Source organism: Antrostomus carolinensis, unplaced genomic scaffold (assembly GCF_000700745.2).
Source record: "Antrostomus carolinensis isolate BGI_N321 unplaced genomic scaffold, ASM70074v2 scaffold5558, whole genome shotgun sequence".
NCBI lineage: Eukaryota > Metazoa > Chordata > Aves > Caprimulgiformes > Caprimulgidae > Antrostomus > Antrostomus carolinensis.
Window position 1 is genome coordinate 6,273 of NW_010334880.1, and position 19,267 is coordinate 25,539.

The window sequence follows — 19,267 nt, forward strand, 5'->3', positions numbered from 1 at the left end:
AAAAGGAGCGAGCGGCAGCGGCGGCCGCTGCGGCCAAGGTGGATGGGAAGGAGGCAAAGGGCTCACCTGTTTTTCTGTCTAGGAAGGAGAACAGTTTAGCTGAGCTTAAGGAATCTGGAACAGAACCTAAAAAGGTCATTAAAACTGTTAAATCTGAAAAATCGTCTTCAGATACGGAATTAGTTAATTTACTGTATACGAACGCAGAGACTAAAGCCCCTGCAGAGACAGCGAAAATCAAGGCAGAGGAGAACTCTGAGAGGAAACACCCTGTCCCAGTTAGAGATTCAAAACAAACGGGAACAAAAGACTCCAAGCCTGTAGCAGTGGTAGAGAACCTCCTCTCTCCAAAAGAGACAGATGCAGCAGAGAAGGAGATTCCACCCCCGCTACCCTCCATAAAATCACCTCCTCCGCCTCTGCCGACCACCACACCGCCACCTCCGACTCCACCGCTGCCGCCTTTGCCTCCGTCACCTGCTGTTCCACCTTTGCCACCATCCCAAGCGACTCCCCTTCAGGTCCCTACTTCAGTCCCAACATCTTTACCATCTTCTTCCCACCCAAGGACGTCTACTTTATCCTCTCAGGTGAACTCTCAGTCCTCTGTCCAAGTCGCTACAAAAACACAAGTGTCTGTGACGGCTGCTATCCCGCACCTGAAAACTTCAACGTTGCCTCCGCTTCCGCTCCCCCCTATTTTAGTTGGGGAAGATGACTTGGATAGGTAAGGTCACACAAGAGCATCCTGTTTATAATTCAAACCAAAAAAACATTGAAATAAGCAAGGTTCTTTGGGTTAGTTTGGTCGCTAGTTTCTCCTGCACAGCACACCAAGGACTGTGCTGCTGGTAGAGGTGTGTTATTGCGTGGCTGTGCCTGGTTTTGCCCTTGTCAGGTTTATGTGGGAGGGGGTTTTATGATCCTCTGCAGGTAGTTACATCTTATCTCGATGAGAAAGAGAGATTTGGCTGCTGTTTTAATGCTGGTTAGTAAAGGTTTCACATCACTCCTCGTTCATATTTATTACAGTGATGAAATGTGGATCTGGAATTGTGCACCAGCCATTTGCTCAGGCTTATCTTGAAATTGCTTTTTTTGTTCAATTTCTCTAAAACTTATCTTAAATAACAAGAAAAGAGCTTAGCAATTCCAGTACAGGAACACAAACCAGCACAACAAACCAATACAAACTCCAACACAGGAAAACAAACAAATTCTGTTCCAAATGCATCCAACATGCAGGCATGGCCATTGGTTTGTAAAAAATGGCATTGGTTTAGCTTAAGTATTGTATTAATTATTCAATAATTAATTCAATACAGTCCTTACTGCTTAAGAAGTAGATATTGTTTGTTTGGAAAAGAGTTTGTACTTCAACTTCGTGTTTCCCATCATTTCTAATCAAAACATGCAGCCTTAATTCTGTCCTATAACTGGAGCTCTCACTGCTCTGGGTCTGGGCTGATGCTGGTTTTGGCTTCTGATATGGGCTTGTCTGAAAAACCTTACTGGGGGTTTTTTTAATGAGGGGGAAGAGGGGAACAGAACAGGATATCCAGAATGGAGGTGGTGAAGAAGAAAAACTAATATCCTGGTGGTTTTTCTTTCCCTTTTGTAGCTGTTAGTGTGTTTTAGTGATGTTAATATAAGGGCATCACTGATTTTTTTTATTTCTACTTGATCTGCTTATCCTGTAGCTCCCTAACAACTCCTGTATCTTTCCAGCCATTGCTACAGCTGCACTGGGTATCTCACTGGTTAGTAAAGTGTGATATTTAATGAATATTGTGTTACCTGATTAGTTCTGACTGGCTATAATTACCCTGTGGTTTCAGTGAACACAGTATTTTACATACTCTGATTCATTTAATTGGTTTTCATGGTTTGTCCTGGTATCAGTGTAAATCAGGGTGATGTTGTCATTGTGATCAGTGTAAAAGTTAGGCTTGTGTGTGTTCCTGCTGCCCTTCCTAAGCTGTGTGTGTGATGCTGTTCAGCAAATATCTATTTAGTTTAAATGTACCTGTGAGGAGCAGCAGTTTTTAACAGATCACAGATTTTTCCCCACTCTAATACCAGTCAGAGCAAGATTCTGCTGCTGTGATGTCTTATTTCCAAACACAGAAACTGTGCTGCAAATACTCTTTTATTTTTTAGCTGCTCACACCTAGAATGGTTTGGTTTGGTTTTTTTTAACCACCCAGGTGTAGCTGAGTTTTGTAAAAGTGGATTTTGTCTCTGCCATGGCTCTGAACTTAGGAGTGTGGGTGATAACACAGCTGGCTGCTGAGCTTAGTAAATGGAATTACAGTGACTTTTTCCTGATAAAGGCTGGGAAATCCTGGGGTTTTTTTGCTGAGTCTAGTGCCAGTTGCATGTGGCACTGACTGTACAGAAGCTCACTCTTAGCTGGCTTCATATTTATGAATAAAACTTGATACACTTTTATTTTCATCTGCTGAGCCTGGGAGAGCACTTGGGCTCTGTGACCCTGGAGCAGACCTGGGCTCTGTGACCCTGGAGCAGACCTGATGGGTCACATTCCTGCGGTTTTAGGGGAGGGGAAGGAGGGAGGTTGATTCTGGGAGCCTTTGTTCTGCAGTTAGCATCCCTACTTCATCATTTTTCAGCTTGGGTAACTCTGAAGGGTCTGTTTGGCTTCTTCACTTTGAAAGAAGTGCCTGGTGAAACGTCCCAGTGTTCTGGGAGTAATTAAAGTGATGGTCACCATCTAGTAGCACTGGTGCTGATATGCAAATAGATGAATTATCTGTGTGTAACTAAGCACAGGTACCAGCCAGAAAATGATCACTGTGTGGTAAAAGGGAGAGAAGGGATCTCCTGAAGGGCTGGGCACCTGTGGGGTAAACCTACAAACACACCTTTGCCCTTCCCAAGAAAGTCTTGCAAAGAAGTTGGCTTTTGGTGTGTGTCTGGAAAAAAGGTGGGATGGTTTTTACAGGGTCCAAGGGCCCAAGCTTGGTGTGCACTGTTAGATATTTAAACACTGTCAGGAGTGAATTAATTGCCAATTAGAAGTGGATTAAACACAGTCAGATAAACAACTGGGATTTTTTTGTTACGGTGAGCATTCAATCTGTAAGAACTGGACAGAGCCGTGGGACAGGCTGCCCAGGGAGGGTGTGGAGTCTCCTTCTCTGGAGACATTCAAGACCCACCTGGACACCATCCTGTGTGATCTCATTTAGGTTCCTGCTCTGGCAGGGGGATTGGACTGGATGATCTTTCGAGGTCCCTTCCAATCCCCAACATTCTGTGATTCTGTGAACTGGACATTAGATCAGTGCTTTAAATACACGAGAGCTGTAAAGAAAACAAAACCTCTGTTGGAACAAAGTCTTTTGTCTCCCACATGCAGTTGTAGGACTTGGCTGTCTACATCCTGCTTTGAAGAACCTCTTCTGAGGCTCAACGTGGATTCTGCCTTGGTGAAGTGACCCAGCTGGGTGTCACTCTCCACATGAAGGATTTGCAGTGAATGGGGGGTGAGCTTCAGCCAGTGCAGCTCTCCCATGCCTGGTATTTCCAGGGCACGTGCCACTGGTGATGGTGCCGGTCGGTGGATGCTTTCCTGCAGAGGTCTAGGCTGGTGTGACCTGTGACCAGTTAGTTCTGCAGCTCCCTGGTGACTCTTAGCAGTGGGATGAGATTGCTCCCCTGTCTCTTACAGAAATTGTCAGAGCTCAGTGCTAGAATAGCATCCTTCTTTGTCTTATTTCTGAACTATATTTCACAAGAGATTTTTGAGCAGATTAGATGGTGTCTAATAAAAAAAAAAAGGGGGAAAATGACCTACTTCCATCAGGGGTTCTCTGTGCTGAAACATTAGACCTGGTGATGCTGGCAAACAGCAAACCTCCCTCTCACTGCCCTAAAAACAAACCTTGGAAGGTTGCTCGTGTCTCTTCATCTTTTTTGTTTCCTGGTGAAGTGGAGATTTGTGTGGAGAGGAATTTCTGACTCTTTAGACCTAGGAATTCCCTGTGCTGCGTACATGAGTTCTGCTCATGAGACTCTTGCCAGTCCAAACCAAGCTTCTGATGCCATTGGTAATTCAATGTTCTTAAAAAAAACAGTCAGCTTTTGGTTTCTCAGCAACTTTCACAAGTTAGAGCTGCGTTTCAGCCCTTACCATGAAGTTAAAAGTTACTCATGTAGAGAGATTTAATTCTGAGTTCATATTTATAGTGGTCCTGAGCAAGTCATGCATTTAATTTCATTATGATAAATGGAGTAAATAGGGGAAGTAAAGGGTTGGAAAGTGGGTGCTGGCTGATAACCTGAAGTGTCTTACAGGAAATTCAGAATAACTACTGATTTGTGCACATTGAGCAAGTTCTGGTTGCAAGAGCTGCGTGTTTATTTGAAGATGGTGCCTTCAAACCTGAAGCTTTTCTCTCCTGATGTGTTATCATTGTAAAATTTAAGGCTGTTTTGTTTTAGACTTGGCTTTGCTAATAACTTTACATTCTCAAATAGAGAGCTCTTGCCCTACAATAGGCTTTTTTTGTTTGTTAATTGGCTGTTAAGTCTGACTGTTGTATTGTATTAACTTTTCGGAGTTTAGTCCAAAAGAGATTCTTCCTCCAAAACCTGTGAAGAAAGATAGAGAGCAGAGACCACGACACTTACTCACGGACCTCCCGCTCCCTCCAGAGCTCCCTGGTGGGGACCCATCTCCTCCTGACTCCCCGGAACCAAAGGCAGCCACACCACCTCAGCAACCCTTCAAAAAGAGACCAAAGTAAGGCTCACTTTCACTTTTTTGGGGGGTTTTTTTCTTTTAAAAATCATGAGGTTTGCTGTTTCTTCACACAGATGTCAATGTAGGTTTCCAAAGCTTTACATCTGGGTGTATGGCACAGTACTCCTGGAGGAGGTGACTGCCTGCCCTGTGCTCTGAGTGGAGATGCTGCTGGTGAAAGTGCAGTTATTTTGGTTTTTGTTGTTTGTTTTGTTTTTAATTGAATCTGGCAGCAGCTTTGCCAGCTCTCAGCAGCCTCCCTACCATTTGTTGGATGAGGAGAACACTTAACATGCACCTAAATAAATCTTAGGCCAGATTTAGTTCAGTTGTATTGAAATTCTGTTGTCCCCAGACTCATTTGAGTGCTGTCTTTATTGAGGGAAGTGAAATGTGGAGAAAACAAGTTCATATTTCTCTTTCTTATGGTATTTTAACTGTTTCCTGTGAGTTGTTTCATCTTGGGACCACGCACCGTTGAAGGCCACTTGCCCAGTCTGTTTGAGAATTAACAGAACAGTAGTTTGGGAGGAAGAGGAGGGTTGTGTAAATTGTGTACCAGGTGGAGACTGCAGTTCAGGCTCTCTGCTGAAGCTGTGATGGGTTCTGCTGTCCTCCCCCTTGACCCTTTCAATAGTGGAAACTACTGGAGTGTGTCACATTCAATCTCCAGCCACATCTACCCTGAAAGCTCTCTCAGCTTTTCATTTAGCCTGTAGCCTGCAGGCCACAGAAACCTCCTGATGAGTATCCCTATAGAAAACTCTTGGTGCTTTTAGGAATTGGTTATTCCAAACAGGAGACAAAACACCTTTTCTTCATGCATGATTGAAGCACTGGTCATGTTGCAAGGCATATACAACTTCCCCCATAACAAAATTCATGCATTTATGAAGGGAGCAAGCTCCCTTGGTGTTTTGTACCCAGAGTGCTAGCTACACTTTCACTTAAATAAAAATCAAATGTCCAGTGTTTCTGCAGAAGATTCCAAACATTGATTTTTGTCCTACTGTAGCATAATTCTTTGGTATCTTTTAGATAGATTCAGGTTTGGTTCTCCTTCAAGCTACTCTCAGTTTAAAGTATATCATGAGATCTTTGCAGAAGTCTTTGTAGCTAACTGCCTGCCCCAGGGAGGCTGCAGCAAAATGCTTCTGCCACCTCCAAGTCTGTGGAAATGAGGTGGCATAATATCCATTTTGCTTGTCTTCCCCACTCTTTGCACTCCTTATTTCCCCAGGAGGAGCAGTGTGTTAGCTGTATGCAACTGATAAATGCATAACTGAGGTGAAAAGGTGTGACAGGGAGTGTTCTGGCTGCCACACTTTAGTATCTAAATGAAATAAAAAGATAATATTCCTGCACAGCAGTGCCTGTATCTGAAGTAGTTGAGGTTTTATAGTAAAATTCATTAAACTACTGAACACTCAGTTGCTGGGAGTGTAAAGACAGGGTACTTGACCTTTGCTTTTTGTTTTTGCAGCTCCAGACAGTTGAATGGGCATTGGTTTGTGGGCTGGCAGGTGAGGTGGAGCACGTGGGTGTCTGACAGTCCTCTTCTCTCTTTCAGAATCTGTTGTCCTCGGTATGGGGAAAGGAGACAGACAGAAAGTGACTGGGGGAAGCGTTGTGTGGACAAGTTTGATATCATTGGGATTATTGGCGAAGGGACATATGGGCAGGTGTACAAAGCCAAGGACAAAGATACAGGTAAGGATGCCAAGCGGCTTCAGATTGGCTCCACTTCTTTAATCACACCCAGAAGGTGTAACGAGGCCTTAAAACCCATTCCAGCATTAGTGGTGGCACTAATTAATTGCAAATACCTGTAGAGCTGAAATGGCTCCAACCCTCCAATGAACATTTACATCAGATGTTTCCAAAAGGGGCAAAAGAAATCCTGTTAACTGTGAGACAGTGCCCACCTGCCCTCTCTGCTTCCATCTCACGTGGAATCGTGTGCCCTGTACGTGTAACAGCCACAGATGCCAGCTGAACCCCTGCTTTTGATCAGACTTCATTGTATCAGAGCTTGGCAAGAGGACTGGAGTGGTTCCCAATGTAAATTTCAGTTCACCTGTGTGACTTTCCTCTGAAAGCAGATTGGGAGGAGCACTGGTGTCATCTGGCTTGAGTTCCTGGTGTGATAACTTCTGACACAGCGATGTCACAAATATCAGCCAAGGGGTAACTAGAGCTGGCTCTGCTGTTTCTTGGTGAATGTTGACTGTGCTCATAGCTGCTTTCAGCTTCCCCCTGGAAACCCACAGAGCTGTCAGCAGTGACGTCTGCAGAGGCTTTGACATTGGCTTTTTGTGGCAGGTGAACTGGTGGCTCTGAAGAAGGTGCGACTGGACAATGAGAAGGAAGGTTTCCCCATCACAGCCATCCGCGAGATCAAAATCCTCCGGCAGCTGATCCACCGCAGTGTCGTTAACATGAAGGAAATTGTCACGGACAAACAAGATGCACTGGATTTCAAGAAGGACAAAGGTAGTAGTTGCTGCAGGGTGTGGTTTTGATTAGCCAAAAAGGTGATGCAACTCTATTTGTTTATTCTTAGTCTAAAACTAAAAATCTAAACCCTAGCATAGATTTTCTTATTTTCATTCCTCCTTGACACACAGTTCCAACAAGTTTGGCATCTGGATTTGGCCTTCCATCAAAGGACAGATTCCAGTTAAAAGGAGTTGTCTCACTGCAGAGCTGAAGTAGACGGGGACTTAAAAGGATGCATTGCATTCCTGTGGAGTCACAAAAGAGCAGTCTTTAAAAAAATAAATAAGTGTCCTTCAGAGGATCACTTTTAACACTGATTATTGGCAAAAAACTTCATAGTAGCTTGAAAAGTTTTCTGTCCTCTGTCACTGTGGGAGAAGGGTGTTCTGACATCCCACTAGCTTTTGTTTGAGGCCTTTTCTTCCATGAGGGAGAAGAGAACAACATCAACAGCAGTTCAAGCCATGCACAGCAGTAGTGTCTTCAACAAACTAGCTTGGGGGGGAAAAAAACAAACAAACAAAACCCAGATAGGTAAATGTGACCAGGATTTCAAAGAAATTTGTTTTGGGGGCATATTCTGATTTTTAGATGTTCAGCTTGATGCATTAGAGGGGCTACTTAATTGGTTTAGGATTTTTTTTTCCCTTTGGGGGGAAAAAAGTCATCTAGGATGCTCAGTAAGCCCTAAATATCACAAGACTGTTAAAAAAAGCACTGACAGAACACACTCAACAGTGCACAAAAAAGAATATTTCAACAACTGAATCTACTTTCATTCCTCCTTCTTCTTTGTCTCTTCTCTCTTGTCTTAATCATTTCTCTCTTTATTATACCAGGTGCCTTTTACCTTGTGTTTGAGTACATGGACCATGACCTAATGGGGCTGCTAGAATCTGGCTTGGTACATTTCTCAGAGGACCATATCAAGTCTTTCATGAAACAGTTAATGGAGGGTCTGGATTATTGTCACAAAAAGAATTTCCTTCATCGAGATATTAAATGCTCCAACATCTTATTGAACAACAGGTAACCTGGGAGTAGATACAGTTCTGTCTGAGCTCTTCCCTGCTCTCTCCCTGGGTTCAGCTGAGAGCACTTGGGTGTTCTCTTCACCCTGAGTGTGCTTAGGAACAGGAGGTGTTGATCCACTGCAGGAATACAGTGAGGGTGATCAGACACTGGAACAGGTTGCCCAAGGAAGCTGTAGATGCCCCCTCCCTGGAAGTGTTGAAGGCCAGGCTGGATGAGGCTTTGAGCAACCTGGTCTAGAGGAAGGTGTCCCTGCTGCTGGCAGGGGGGTTGGGACTGGATGAGCTTTAAGGTCCCTCCCAACCCAAACCAGTCTATGATTCTAATACAGCCCTGCATGTTGCCTCCAGTGGTGTGTTGAGGTAGGGAGTAGGTGTTCTCCATGGATGCTCTCTTCTCTAGATAACAATGTGTGGCAGAAACAGTTCATCACAGAATACAGAACAATTATTCATTTGCTGTTAACTCTCAAGTCTTTATCTGGATACCCCTAAGAAAACTTTGAGCCTGTGGGATTATTACTGCTTCTAACTGCATCCACGTGTCTGAATATCCATCTAAATAATTTCTCTGGAACACTGGCCTGTTGGGAAGGGTTTGTGATAGAGATGAGACTAAATTATTGCTGCTTTTTTTTTTTTCCCCCTTGTTTCTTTGAAGCTTTAAATAGAATTTGAAAAATTAAGACTGGCATATCCAAAAGTAATTACTGCAAACATTATTTTGTTAGGTCTTTTTACTACATGGGGGGATTTTCTTACCTTTTCTTGCTTGCAGCACATAAGCCAAGCTGGGATTCAAACCAGTGACTGGTTTTTTTTTGTCTTTCAGTGGGCAAATCAAACTTGCAGATTTTGGACTCGCCCGACTCTACAGCTCGGAGGAGAGGTGAGGCATAGCAGCTTGGAGGAAGGGGAAAATGGCTTACATAGGTGGGATGAGCTCCCTTCTTAATAGCCACATAGTCCCTTCACTTGGAAGTCTTGGCATTGCCAGAGCAATGATTTCCAGTGTAACTGATATAATGCAGCTCCAGCTGTCGGGGAAAAAATATACTCCTGGCTGGTATTAAAAGCCTTTCATAAGGAACCAAAACACCTCTGCTTGCCATGGACCTGCCATGGGCCACATCTGGCTCTGAGATCAGTCACTATTCAGTCATGGCAGCCTGCTGCTGCCTCTTGCAGGTCAGGTTTTTTCAGCCTTGTTGAAGCCTGCTGTCTTGTGCACACAGGCTGACTCGTAAAATCTGTGGTATCTCATCAGCTTTATTTAACTCAGGCAGGTGCTCTGGAGGTCTAGACACTTGAAAGCCTGCTGCTTCTGTTCTGCAGAATAATTACAGTTCACAAGGGATTTGTGGGTCTTGTCATCAGGTTGTATTTGTCTCTTTCATTCCAGCCGTCCATACACCAATAAAGTCATTACATTATGGTATCGACCTCCAGAACTGCTGCTAGGTGAGGAGCGTTACACACCGGCCATAGATGTGTGGAGCTGTGGGTAAGTGCCTGGCTTGTATCTTTGTCCTGTCTGGGCTGTGACCATCAGCACATGAGTGGCTCTCATAGAAGAGGGTCTTTTGATTTGTGCTTGTTCCTGAAGCTGTGCCTGCTCCAGCTAGGCAGAGTGTTGTAATAGTACAGGAATACTTCAAAATTTCTGTGTTTTGAGGAAGGAGATGTGCTTCACCTAACTAAAGCTACACCATTTAGTAAAAACTCCTAGAATTAGACTTTTTAATGGTCTCATCTGTCAATAGCAAGAATTCTCACTATTTAAAAACCAGAACAACCAACCTTTGGTAATGATGTACCACTAAGATCAGAAGGGGTGATGAGCTTACTCTGTGCTGGTTGTAGCCTCAGTGTATGATTTTAAAGACCCAATAGAGAGAGTTTTTCTGCAAGCTCTTGAGATTGCTCTGTTTGTCACCTTATTTTTTCAGCTAAATCTAAGAAACATTTTAAAGTTGAGATCTCTGGTTTCTAGCAGTGTAGGGAGCCCTGTGAACAGGAGGAATCTGGGCAGTTCAGCCTAAAAGATGGAACATTTTTCCAAGTGTTTCAGAACCAGACACTTGGATTCAGCATTCAGGGGTGATGCTGGATTTCCCAAAGTTTATACTTCCCATTGTGATATTCACAGGTAAACTTTCAGCAGAGCTTAGTACCCAAACAACAAAGGTTTTTAAGAGTCAGGCCCTGCTAATTACTTCTGGAAGCTCTGGCCATGAGGTCCAGTTGCTGTTTAGTGCCAAATGAGTGAGGTTAGCCCAGTTCCAGCAGACAGGTGTCTGTATCAGCCCACAGCTATATTTGACACTGATTGTCATTCCTGTTGGAAGGTTTCAGGGTAGATGTTAAGGACTGAGTCAGAGTTGTCCCCTCCCTCCTTCTCTTCTTTCCCTTCCAGCTGTACAAATGGTGTGTGTGTGTGTGTGTGTGTACAGGGCTCTATCCTGTGCTTGGCAATGACAAACAGTAAGCTCCTGGCAGCTGAGGGTAATTTGGGCCAGCAGATATCCCCTGGTAAAATTGAAAAGATAAATGGGTTGAATCTGAAGGAAAATGAGATCCCTGGCTGTTTTTCTCATCATGTTATTGACACATCCTCCTTCTCCTGCAAAGAGTTAAAGCGTGAAGCCTGTGCCACGTTCACCAGCCGACTAGTGAATGGTATTTCCCAGCTGCCTAGAATTGGTGACTCTGTACACATAGGTTAGTTTGTCAGTTCTCAACTACAAGCCCTGATGCAAATAACTCTCCTCAGGCAAACCTGCTTCTGAACAGAAACACTGCAGTGTTCAAACGATCATCCCAAGGGTTTGCTGTCGTGACCTCTCGCTTTTCCTCTTTCCAGCTGTATCCTCGGGGAACTGTTTACAAAGAAGCCTATTTTTCAAGCCAATCTGGAACTGGCTCAGCTTGAATTAATCAGGTAAAGCATTGCACATGCATGCCTGTGAGAAGAGGTACTGCAGAAACTGCTCATGCACACAGTCTCTGTGTTATAAGAGTCCTTTTTCTCTAATCTGCCTGCAAAATAGGACCAGCAAATGCTTGTAACTGCAGATGTGAATAGTTAAGCATCTCAGTGTCCATGCCCCAACCATCAACTGTGTGGCTGCTGATGTTTGCACCCTCAGTAAACTTTACTGCTCTTAGTTGAGTGCAAAAAATCATGAACCTAAATTACATTTCACACTTGAAAATTCATTGTGTTGGATGGTTTATAAACTCAAGGTAAACATTTTTCCTCTTCCTGATAACCCTCAGGTTAAAAAGGAGGTATCTAATCACAGAATCACAGACTGGTTTGGATTGGCAGGGACCTTAAAGATCATCTAGTTCCAACCCCCCTGCCAGCAGCAGGGACACCTTCTCTGAAGTCTGCCCAGACCTAGGTTATTGGTACATTAAGTTGCTTAGAAAGGAGATGTTTTCACTTGGGTTGGTGACTCTTCTCCTACCTGGGTTTCACCTGCTGATCATACTCTGCTTTCCTGGTTCTCAGCCGGCTCTGTGGGAGCCCCTGTCCAGCGGTGTGGCCAGATGTCATCAAGTTGCCCTACTTCAACACTATGAAACCGAAGAAGCAATACCGCAGGCGCCTGCGTGAGGAGTTCTCCTTGTGAGTGTCGTTAGAAGAGAGGATAAGTGGCTGTGTGGGGGGTTGTGTCCTTGTGTTACCCTCTGCAACTCACCTGCTCTCCTTTGGCTCTAGTCTACCTGGCAGGATAAAGCAGTGCTTCCCCTTCTTGCCTTCTGCCCCCAGGCAGCCCTCTCTAGGAGGGCTCCTCCATCTGGGGAAGGCTGGAATGGGGTCACTGTCCCTTTTTGAAATACCTGATCTGCCACAGGTCCCTTCCAGAGGGGTTCCCTGCCCCTGCACACTCGTGATGCTTCTAGCTGGGGTCTGCACCTGGAAAGCACACCTGGCAGCCTGGCATTCCCACAGTGCTGAGGCTGTCTGACTTTGGAGACGTGCTCTATGGGGGGAGAGTATAATTGCCTGATAATCTTGTGGGGTTTGCAGTGGAATTGTTCTTCATTAATGGCAAAATTTAGACTGAAAATATCATGTATCTGTTGTCCATTCCGTTGATGTCTTTGAGCTGCTGCATCACAGTAATAAATGCCAACTGCATGGATTTCTCTGAGGCCTGAGGTGTCTCTCTGAAAGCAGGCTGCTTCCCCTCTTTGGAACAATCCCTTAACTCAGCCACGTTTCCCACTCTCTACACAGCATTCCTTCATCTGCTCTCGACCTGCTGGACCACATGCTGACACTGGACCCCGGCAAGCGCTGCACAGCAGAACAGGCTCTGCAGAGTGACTTCCTTAAGGATGTTGACCTCAGCAAAATGGCACCTCCAGAGTAAGTTCCAGCTGGCATCCTCCACTGCAGTGGGCTCTCTGCTAATGAGCTTTGGGAAGGAGCCATTGGCTTGGCTTTGGGGTTTGTTTTTTTTCAGTCAGAATTAAGTTATTTCTGGGTTCTTTTCTCGAGTCTGCCCTTGGCATTTTGTCATGTGGCTGAGCAAATTACTCTTGTGCTGTTGGTTTTCTGCCTGATAACAGGCTGGTTTCATAAAGTGCAGTTTAATGCTTGTAAGGTGCTCTAAAACTGGAAGATACCCAAGAGTAGCATATCCCTGTCCTCTGTGCTGTGGAGGAGTGGCCAGGCCTCATTTAAGCTCCTTGTTAATTGGCTAGATGAGTGGCCGTTGAGCAGCATCACACAGTTTGCAGCTCTTTCCTCCCACAGATTATGAAACTCTGCTCTAGCTGCTTTCTGTGCAAGGATGGCAGTAACTTTAGAGATTCCTGGTTCCTTCAGAGTTACTAAAGGCAGTTGTGTAGATTAATTTGGGTTTCTGTAGCTAACATAGTCCATTCAGGGGTGGGATCCCAGTGCAAATGAAATGATTGACATGCAGTTATCCTGCCTGTCCTGCTTCTAGGACTTGCCCCTTCTTGGTTTAATAGTATGGCTGCAGTTAGAGGAACATCTGTGCTTCTCTTATGGCATTAATAATTTTTTTTGGTGGTCTTGTAGGATTAAATGGATTTTCTTGCCATGTTTTCTTAACTACAAAGTGTTGCTCTCTTCCAGCCTTCCCCACTGGCAGGATTGCCACGAGCTGTGGAGCAAAAAACGCCGACGGCAGCGGCAAAGCGGGATTGCAGTGGAGGAGCCACCGTTATCAAAAGTTTCTCGGAAAGAAACTACCTCTGTTACCAGCACAGACACTGTCAAAAACAACAGCAGTCCTGTGCACCCACAGCCTGCCCAGCTCAAAACAGAGTCTGGTGCTGGAGATGCAGTAGGTCAGTGCCCAGTCTGGTCTTGTAAAAGGCTTCTCCTGATATGTTCCATCTCTGATCTGGGTGTGGGAGGATTATGTCTATTTTCAAGTCAGTCTGGTTCTTTCACCTTTATTTCTACAGGAAAAAAAACATTCCAGGATTCTCCTATCCTGATTTTTTTTCTCTTTTTTTGTTTTCTTTTTCTCTGATGTGAAATCTATTGGCTGCAGAGCATTCTGGCTGCTCTTCAGGAGTCGCTCACTGATGAGCTGACTGTGAATTTGTTCTGTTACATTATTTGTTGCCTTCACAAAGAATAATGAGTTATTGAGTCACTTAAGCCAGCAAGATAACATGTAAAAGGCATGGAAATGAGCTGAAGTTTGATCTTGTTGATCAAATTATATCAAGATTAGGCATGGGATGTAACAGACTAGGGGCTGGTGGGTAAAAATATATGTTATTTCACTTTGCTTCTTGCAGAAAAGCTCACTTGGTCATAAAGACTTGCAGGACCAGGATTTGCACAGTTTCCAAAACTGTGACCAACCTTCCAGCGTCTAGAAAATAATTGGAGGGGAGATATTCTGATTCCTGGGAATGTAGAGATCTACAAAGCTGCCCAGACCATGCTGATTGTTCTGGAGAAGCCTTATAAAAACAGATATGGGTTAAAGCTTCCTTTGTGTCAAATGTTGCACTGACAAGTAACAAGGAAGACAGTTCTTGCTCCAGGGAATGCACAATCCATGTGTTCAATGAAACATGGCAGATGGAGAAAAGGTGGTGGTTGGATTAACAAACAGCTGAGAAAAGGGAGTGTTGCGTTCTTAGTTGCCTACCAGTGACAAGAGCTTAATTTTAAGCTTCCAAAACCAAACCTTTGTATCCTTCTTCCCAAAAAGTTTGACTTACAAAGTCAGTGTGAAGGGACAGGCTTGTCACTTGTCACTCTGCTCCAGCACGGTGCAAAGGGAGGTGATGCCACTCAAGGGCTGTGTTTTAGTCTAACCTGGGTGCTTGCAGGTCAGGACAGAGTCCTCTCTGATCCCAGGCTGGCTTGCAGCAAGGAATTGCCTTCTGCTTGACCTAATTTCTTTTGCTGCATCAGTGGAACACACCCTTCCTCTGCCCCAAACACCAGCTTAGCTCCATCCCGGGAAACCGGCTTTCCAGTGCAGGAGGGAGTGGGTTTTTTATCCACCGAGTGTCGCAGAGACCTTGGGAGGGGCTGAGCTGCTGTCAGGCTTCCTGATCTCCATCACACATCCTCAGATGTGCTGCTGTAACTGGTGATGTGCTTTGGTCACCAGTCTGATTCTTGGGATGCCCTCAGCTAATGGAGGAACGGGGAGGTTTGGCTCAACTCAGCTGATTTTAAGCAGCAGCAGCAGCAGCTGTGTGTGTGGTTATGTGGGTAGAGTGGAGGGGGCAGTGAAGGAGCTTCCTGCTGCTGCTGCTGGCAGAGCTGGAGCCCTGGGTGAGTGCAGTGTGTGTGCAGTACCACGGGGTGCTGCTGCAGTGCTGCTCAGAGCTGAGCACAGTCTGGAGGGGGCAAGCTGATGGTGGAAATGTGAGCAAATTATCCTGGAATCCTCCCCCCTGGAGCCTCTGTGCCTTCCCCTCCACCCAGGGACATGGAGAAGAGGTGTTGATCGGTGTGTGCAGCGTCACGATTACAAACTGATGTGATGTAGCTTTGCCTAAACTTCCTGTGATGTGTCTTGTGTTTCCTACAGGCCTTGGAGAAATCACCCAGCAGCTGAATCAGAGCGAACTAGCTGTTCTACTGAACTTGCTGCAGAGCCAGACTGATCTGAGTGTCCCACAGATGGCCCAGCTGTTGAATGTACACTCTAACCCAGAGATGCAGCAACAGCTGGAGGCTCTCAACCAGTCCATCAACGCTCTGACAGAAGCCACGACTCAGCAGCACGAGTCTCAGGCAGCAGCAGCAGAGGAAGCCATAGAAGAACCACCTGCAGAGGCCCAGCTACCGGAGGAGCAGGCGACTCCAGAAACAGCCAGCGCTCAGGGAGATATGCAGAACGTGCTGGCAGTTCTGCTGAGTCAGCTGATGAAGAGCCAGGAGCCTGTTATAACCATGGAGGAGAGCAATGGGGAGAAGAGCAACGAGCAACAGGGGCCGAGGAAAACCCCTACGGTGCATCCAGAGGAAAGTACAGGTAAATAATCCATGACTGTTGCTTCTGCATCTTGGATGCTCTGCACTTGTTTGAACAATTAAAGTTTAACAGAGGCCAGGAGGAACTGAGACATTTGAGTGTTGTGATGGGGTTTGGGGTGGGAGGAGGAAAGGTGCTGGGTGCTAGAACGTGGTCAAGCCTCAGATTTCAGAACTGAGTAAGACACTGACCCCACTCCCTGCGGTAAGTGCTGGACTGCTCAGGAGGTTTTAACAACTGCAGAAAGCCAGAACACAAAAATACTGCTCTGCTTGGGGGAGTTCAGCTTGGGGCTGTTCAGAGTTGGGGCTGTTCAGCCTGGAGAAGAGAAGGCTCCAGGGAGATCTTATAGTGGCCTCCCAGTACCTGAAGGGGCTACAAGAAACCTGGGGAGGGACTTTTCCTAAGGGCAGTTAATGACAAAACAAGGGGAAATGGGTTTAAGCTGAAAGAGGGGAGGTTTAGATGAGATATTAGGAAGAAGTTCTTCACTGTGAGGGTGGTCAGACACTGGAACAAGTTGGCCAGAGAAGCTGTGGCTGCTCCTCCCTGGAAGTGTTGAAGGCCAGGCTGGATGAGGCTTTGAGCAACCTGGTCTAGTGGAAGGTGTCCCTGCTGCTGGCAGGGGGGTTGGGACTGGATGAGCTTTAAGGTCCCTTCCAACCCAAACCAGTCTGTGATTCTATACTTCACATCTCCAAAGCATGTAAAACCCATTAATGCTCCACTGTGAATGGGGCAGTGAAGATGAAAGGGTTTGGTTTTTACCCAAAAATCAAAGGGAAACTTGAAGGGTCAGTTCTTCTCCTCATGCCCCCAGTCATCAGTTTACACACTCAGCAGTATTTTAGTATTTTTGTACAGAATGTTGAATCTCAGTGGATTTTACCCCAACTCTCACCATTCCCTTCCTGCCCTCTCAAAAAAAATAATAATAATAAAAAAATACTATTTTTGAGGAGCATGAGAACTGACATACTGGAGAAGGCTGGAAGGGAGGAGTGGTGGCAGTTGTGCACATAAGGAACTTGTGCATCCAGATTTGGTGCACCTGATGGAGTTGAGTTTTACATAGAGTTGACTTTTAAGGGTCCTGAAATTCAGCGACTCCTGAAGTTGAGCCAAAGGGCTGGTTCTGGCAGAGCAAGTTGAGAGGTTTGTTTAAAAGACCTGATTGTCTGGGTGAACTCATGGATTTCCTGTTCAGAGGTGAGTGTAAATATCTCCCATCTCTTTTTGTTTCTGTTGATTTTTTTCCCGAATTATTAGCAACATCCTGTGACGACCTCACCAAATTCTAGAAGCACCTCCTGAGTATGTCTCAGACTCTCCGGGGAGCCTCTTTTGGCCCGATACACAACTCCTCTGCAATGTAGCTGAACGTGCTGTGTTCTCGTGCCTTCAACACACCCGCCCACCACAAGCCAGTTGTGATTGTGCTTTTATTTTATTTTTATTTTATATTTTTATTTTTTTTTTCTCCTTGCCCTAGTATACTGGAAGATAACTAGGTTATTGTAGAGCAGATTCAATCAAATACCGTTGTTCTCTGTTTAATAATTATTTTAAATGATATGCTGTCCCCAAATCAGCTTGGCTTTAAAATTTACCTGAAGATTTGTTTTCTGGATTTAAATATAATCTAGTTTTAAAAGTGGACTGATACGGGTGGAGGGGGGTGGTCCTGGAAGACTACTGGTTTTCACAATAAAGTTTGACCTTTTTAATAACCAGTTTGGCAAATGATTTTGAGGATCTGATTCCAACAAGGTGTCCGTGGCCTCTTACATCATCACCAGTAATGACTTTAATCACCGTGTAGCCGATGCCTTTGTGGATGGAGGAGATGGAGTCAGTTCAGTTGTGTTACTGGGACTGGTTTTGTCAGCCCAGTCGGCGCGTGAGGCGCTGGCGGCAGATCCATCACGTGCGTCCTCCCCTCTGCCCTGTCACTTCTCCCCTTGTGACACTCTCTGAGCAGGAGGAGACCCAGAGCTCTGCTCTCATCACCTCTCCCACTGCCTGACCAGGCTGCTTTGTTCTTCCTGCTGCCCCCCAAAAGCAGCAACACAAAGTCGTGGTGTTGGGAGGGAGATGGGGGTGAAGGGTGTTTTTTGTTCTTGTTGAGAGGGGTCATTTTGGAACAGAAATCCTAGTGACTTCACGTGGGATTTGGGGGAGGAGGTGGCAGAGTGGGGGGCAAAAGGATTTTCTCATGTTTCCGCACAATCTCTGTGTTTCCTGGAAATATTTGTGGGTTGAGATTGGGTTTTTTTGACCTTTTACTGGAAATGCACTTTGTAAAAAGGTCAAAAACCAGGTGGAGCAGGTGAAGAGGGGGTGTGAGGTGTGTGTCCCCTCCCTTCAGCCTGTTCTGGGTGCAGTCAGGAACTGCTACACCTGCATTTGGGGCTGGCTTTGGGCTTTTTGTTGTTCTGAACCAGCACATCAGAGCCACGCTCCATCAGTGCGCAGCTGCCGGCGGTTCTGGGGCCGGAACAGTCAGACCCTGGCTTTTGGGGCGCACGTGCTGTCGGGTGGCTCCACATCTGGCTCCTGCTCAGCATCAGCCTTTGATCTGAGCACAGGAATTCCCTCCACGGGGGCCCATGTGTTAGGACAGCTGGTGCTGACTCGTTGGGTGCGTGGGGGATGGGGCAAGTAGGAGGAAAATGTTAATGAACATTGATTTTTTTAAATTTTTCTATTTATTTTTTAAAGAATACCAGTTTTTAAAATCTCTCCACCTCTTTTCCAGCTCATCCTAGAGAGGGGACTGTCTCAATAGGCTGGTTTTGACTTTTTTTTTTTGTTCCTGTGTATAAATGTTATTTATATCTGTTTACATAATGTTTTAAGATGGTGTTTAAAAGAAGTAACCCTTCCACAGCGTGTCCTCCTCGCATTCTCCCACCAGAGAAGAGACCCCCTGAGCCCCCCGGACCGCCGCCTCCTCTCTCTGAAGGTGATCTCTCCAGTGCAGCCCAAGAGTTGAACCCGGCCGTCACGGCTGCTCTCCTGCAGCTCTTTTCCCAACAAGACACGGAATCGCTCGGCCACACGACGCACGAACACCAAACCCCGAGAGCCGCGGACTACGGCCGCTCCCGCTCCTCCAGGACTTACAGCACCGAGGGTTCCGAGGGGGGATTTGGTACCGAGGAGCTGAATTCAAGCCAGACGCTGTTAGAACCCTCTACCCAACCTCTGGGGAAAAGCAGGACCTTCTTAGGCTCCGTGAGCCACCTTGGGGAGACAAGCAGTTACCAGGGCACAGGATCTGTCCAGTTTCCAGGGGACCAGGACCTCCGCTTCGCCAGAGTCCCCGTCGCCCTACACTCACTCGGGCAATCTTTTACAAAAACCGAGGGGAGCAACAACACCCTGGTCCATCCAGAGGCCAAAATTCAAAACTACAGCGAATTGGGACCGGGAAGTGCTGGTTCCAGTGGGGCAGGAACAGGTCATAA

General features: G+C 45.8%; 1 protein-coding gene across 1 annotated transcript in view; it reads left to right on the forward strand.

Annotated features, from left to right (window-relative positions):
- The window catches only part of CDK12 (cyclin dependent kinase 12), a gene marked incomplete at its 5' end in the record, with an annotated part of 17,689 nt that extends 162 nt beyond the window's left edge, over positions 1–17,527 (forward strand). Inside the window, 13 exon segments of the mRNA XM_010174321.1 lie at positions 1–727; positions 4,592–4,768; positions 6,339–6,478; positions 7,091–7,261; positions 8,107–8,296; positions 9,131–9,187; positions 9,701–9,802; positions 11,162–11,239; positions 11,816–11,932; positions 12,548–12,679; positions 13,418–13,632; positions 15,351–15,797; positions 17,067–17,527. The exon segment at positions 1–727 is cut by the window's left edge and continues 10 nt beyond it. Coding sequence (XP_010172623.1) covers positions 1–727; positions 4,592–4,768; positions 6,339–6,478; positions 7,091–7,261; positions 8,107–8,296; positions 9,131–9,187; positions 9,701–9,802; positions 11,162–11,239; positions 11,816–11,932; positions 12,548–12,679; positions 13,418–13,632; positions 15,351–15,797; positions 17,067–17,098 — 2,585 coding nt within the window.
- Between the last annotated feature and the right edge of the window lie 1,740 nt (positions 17,528–19,267).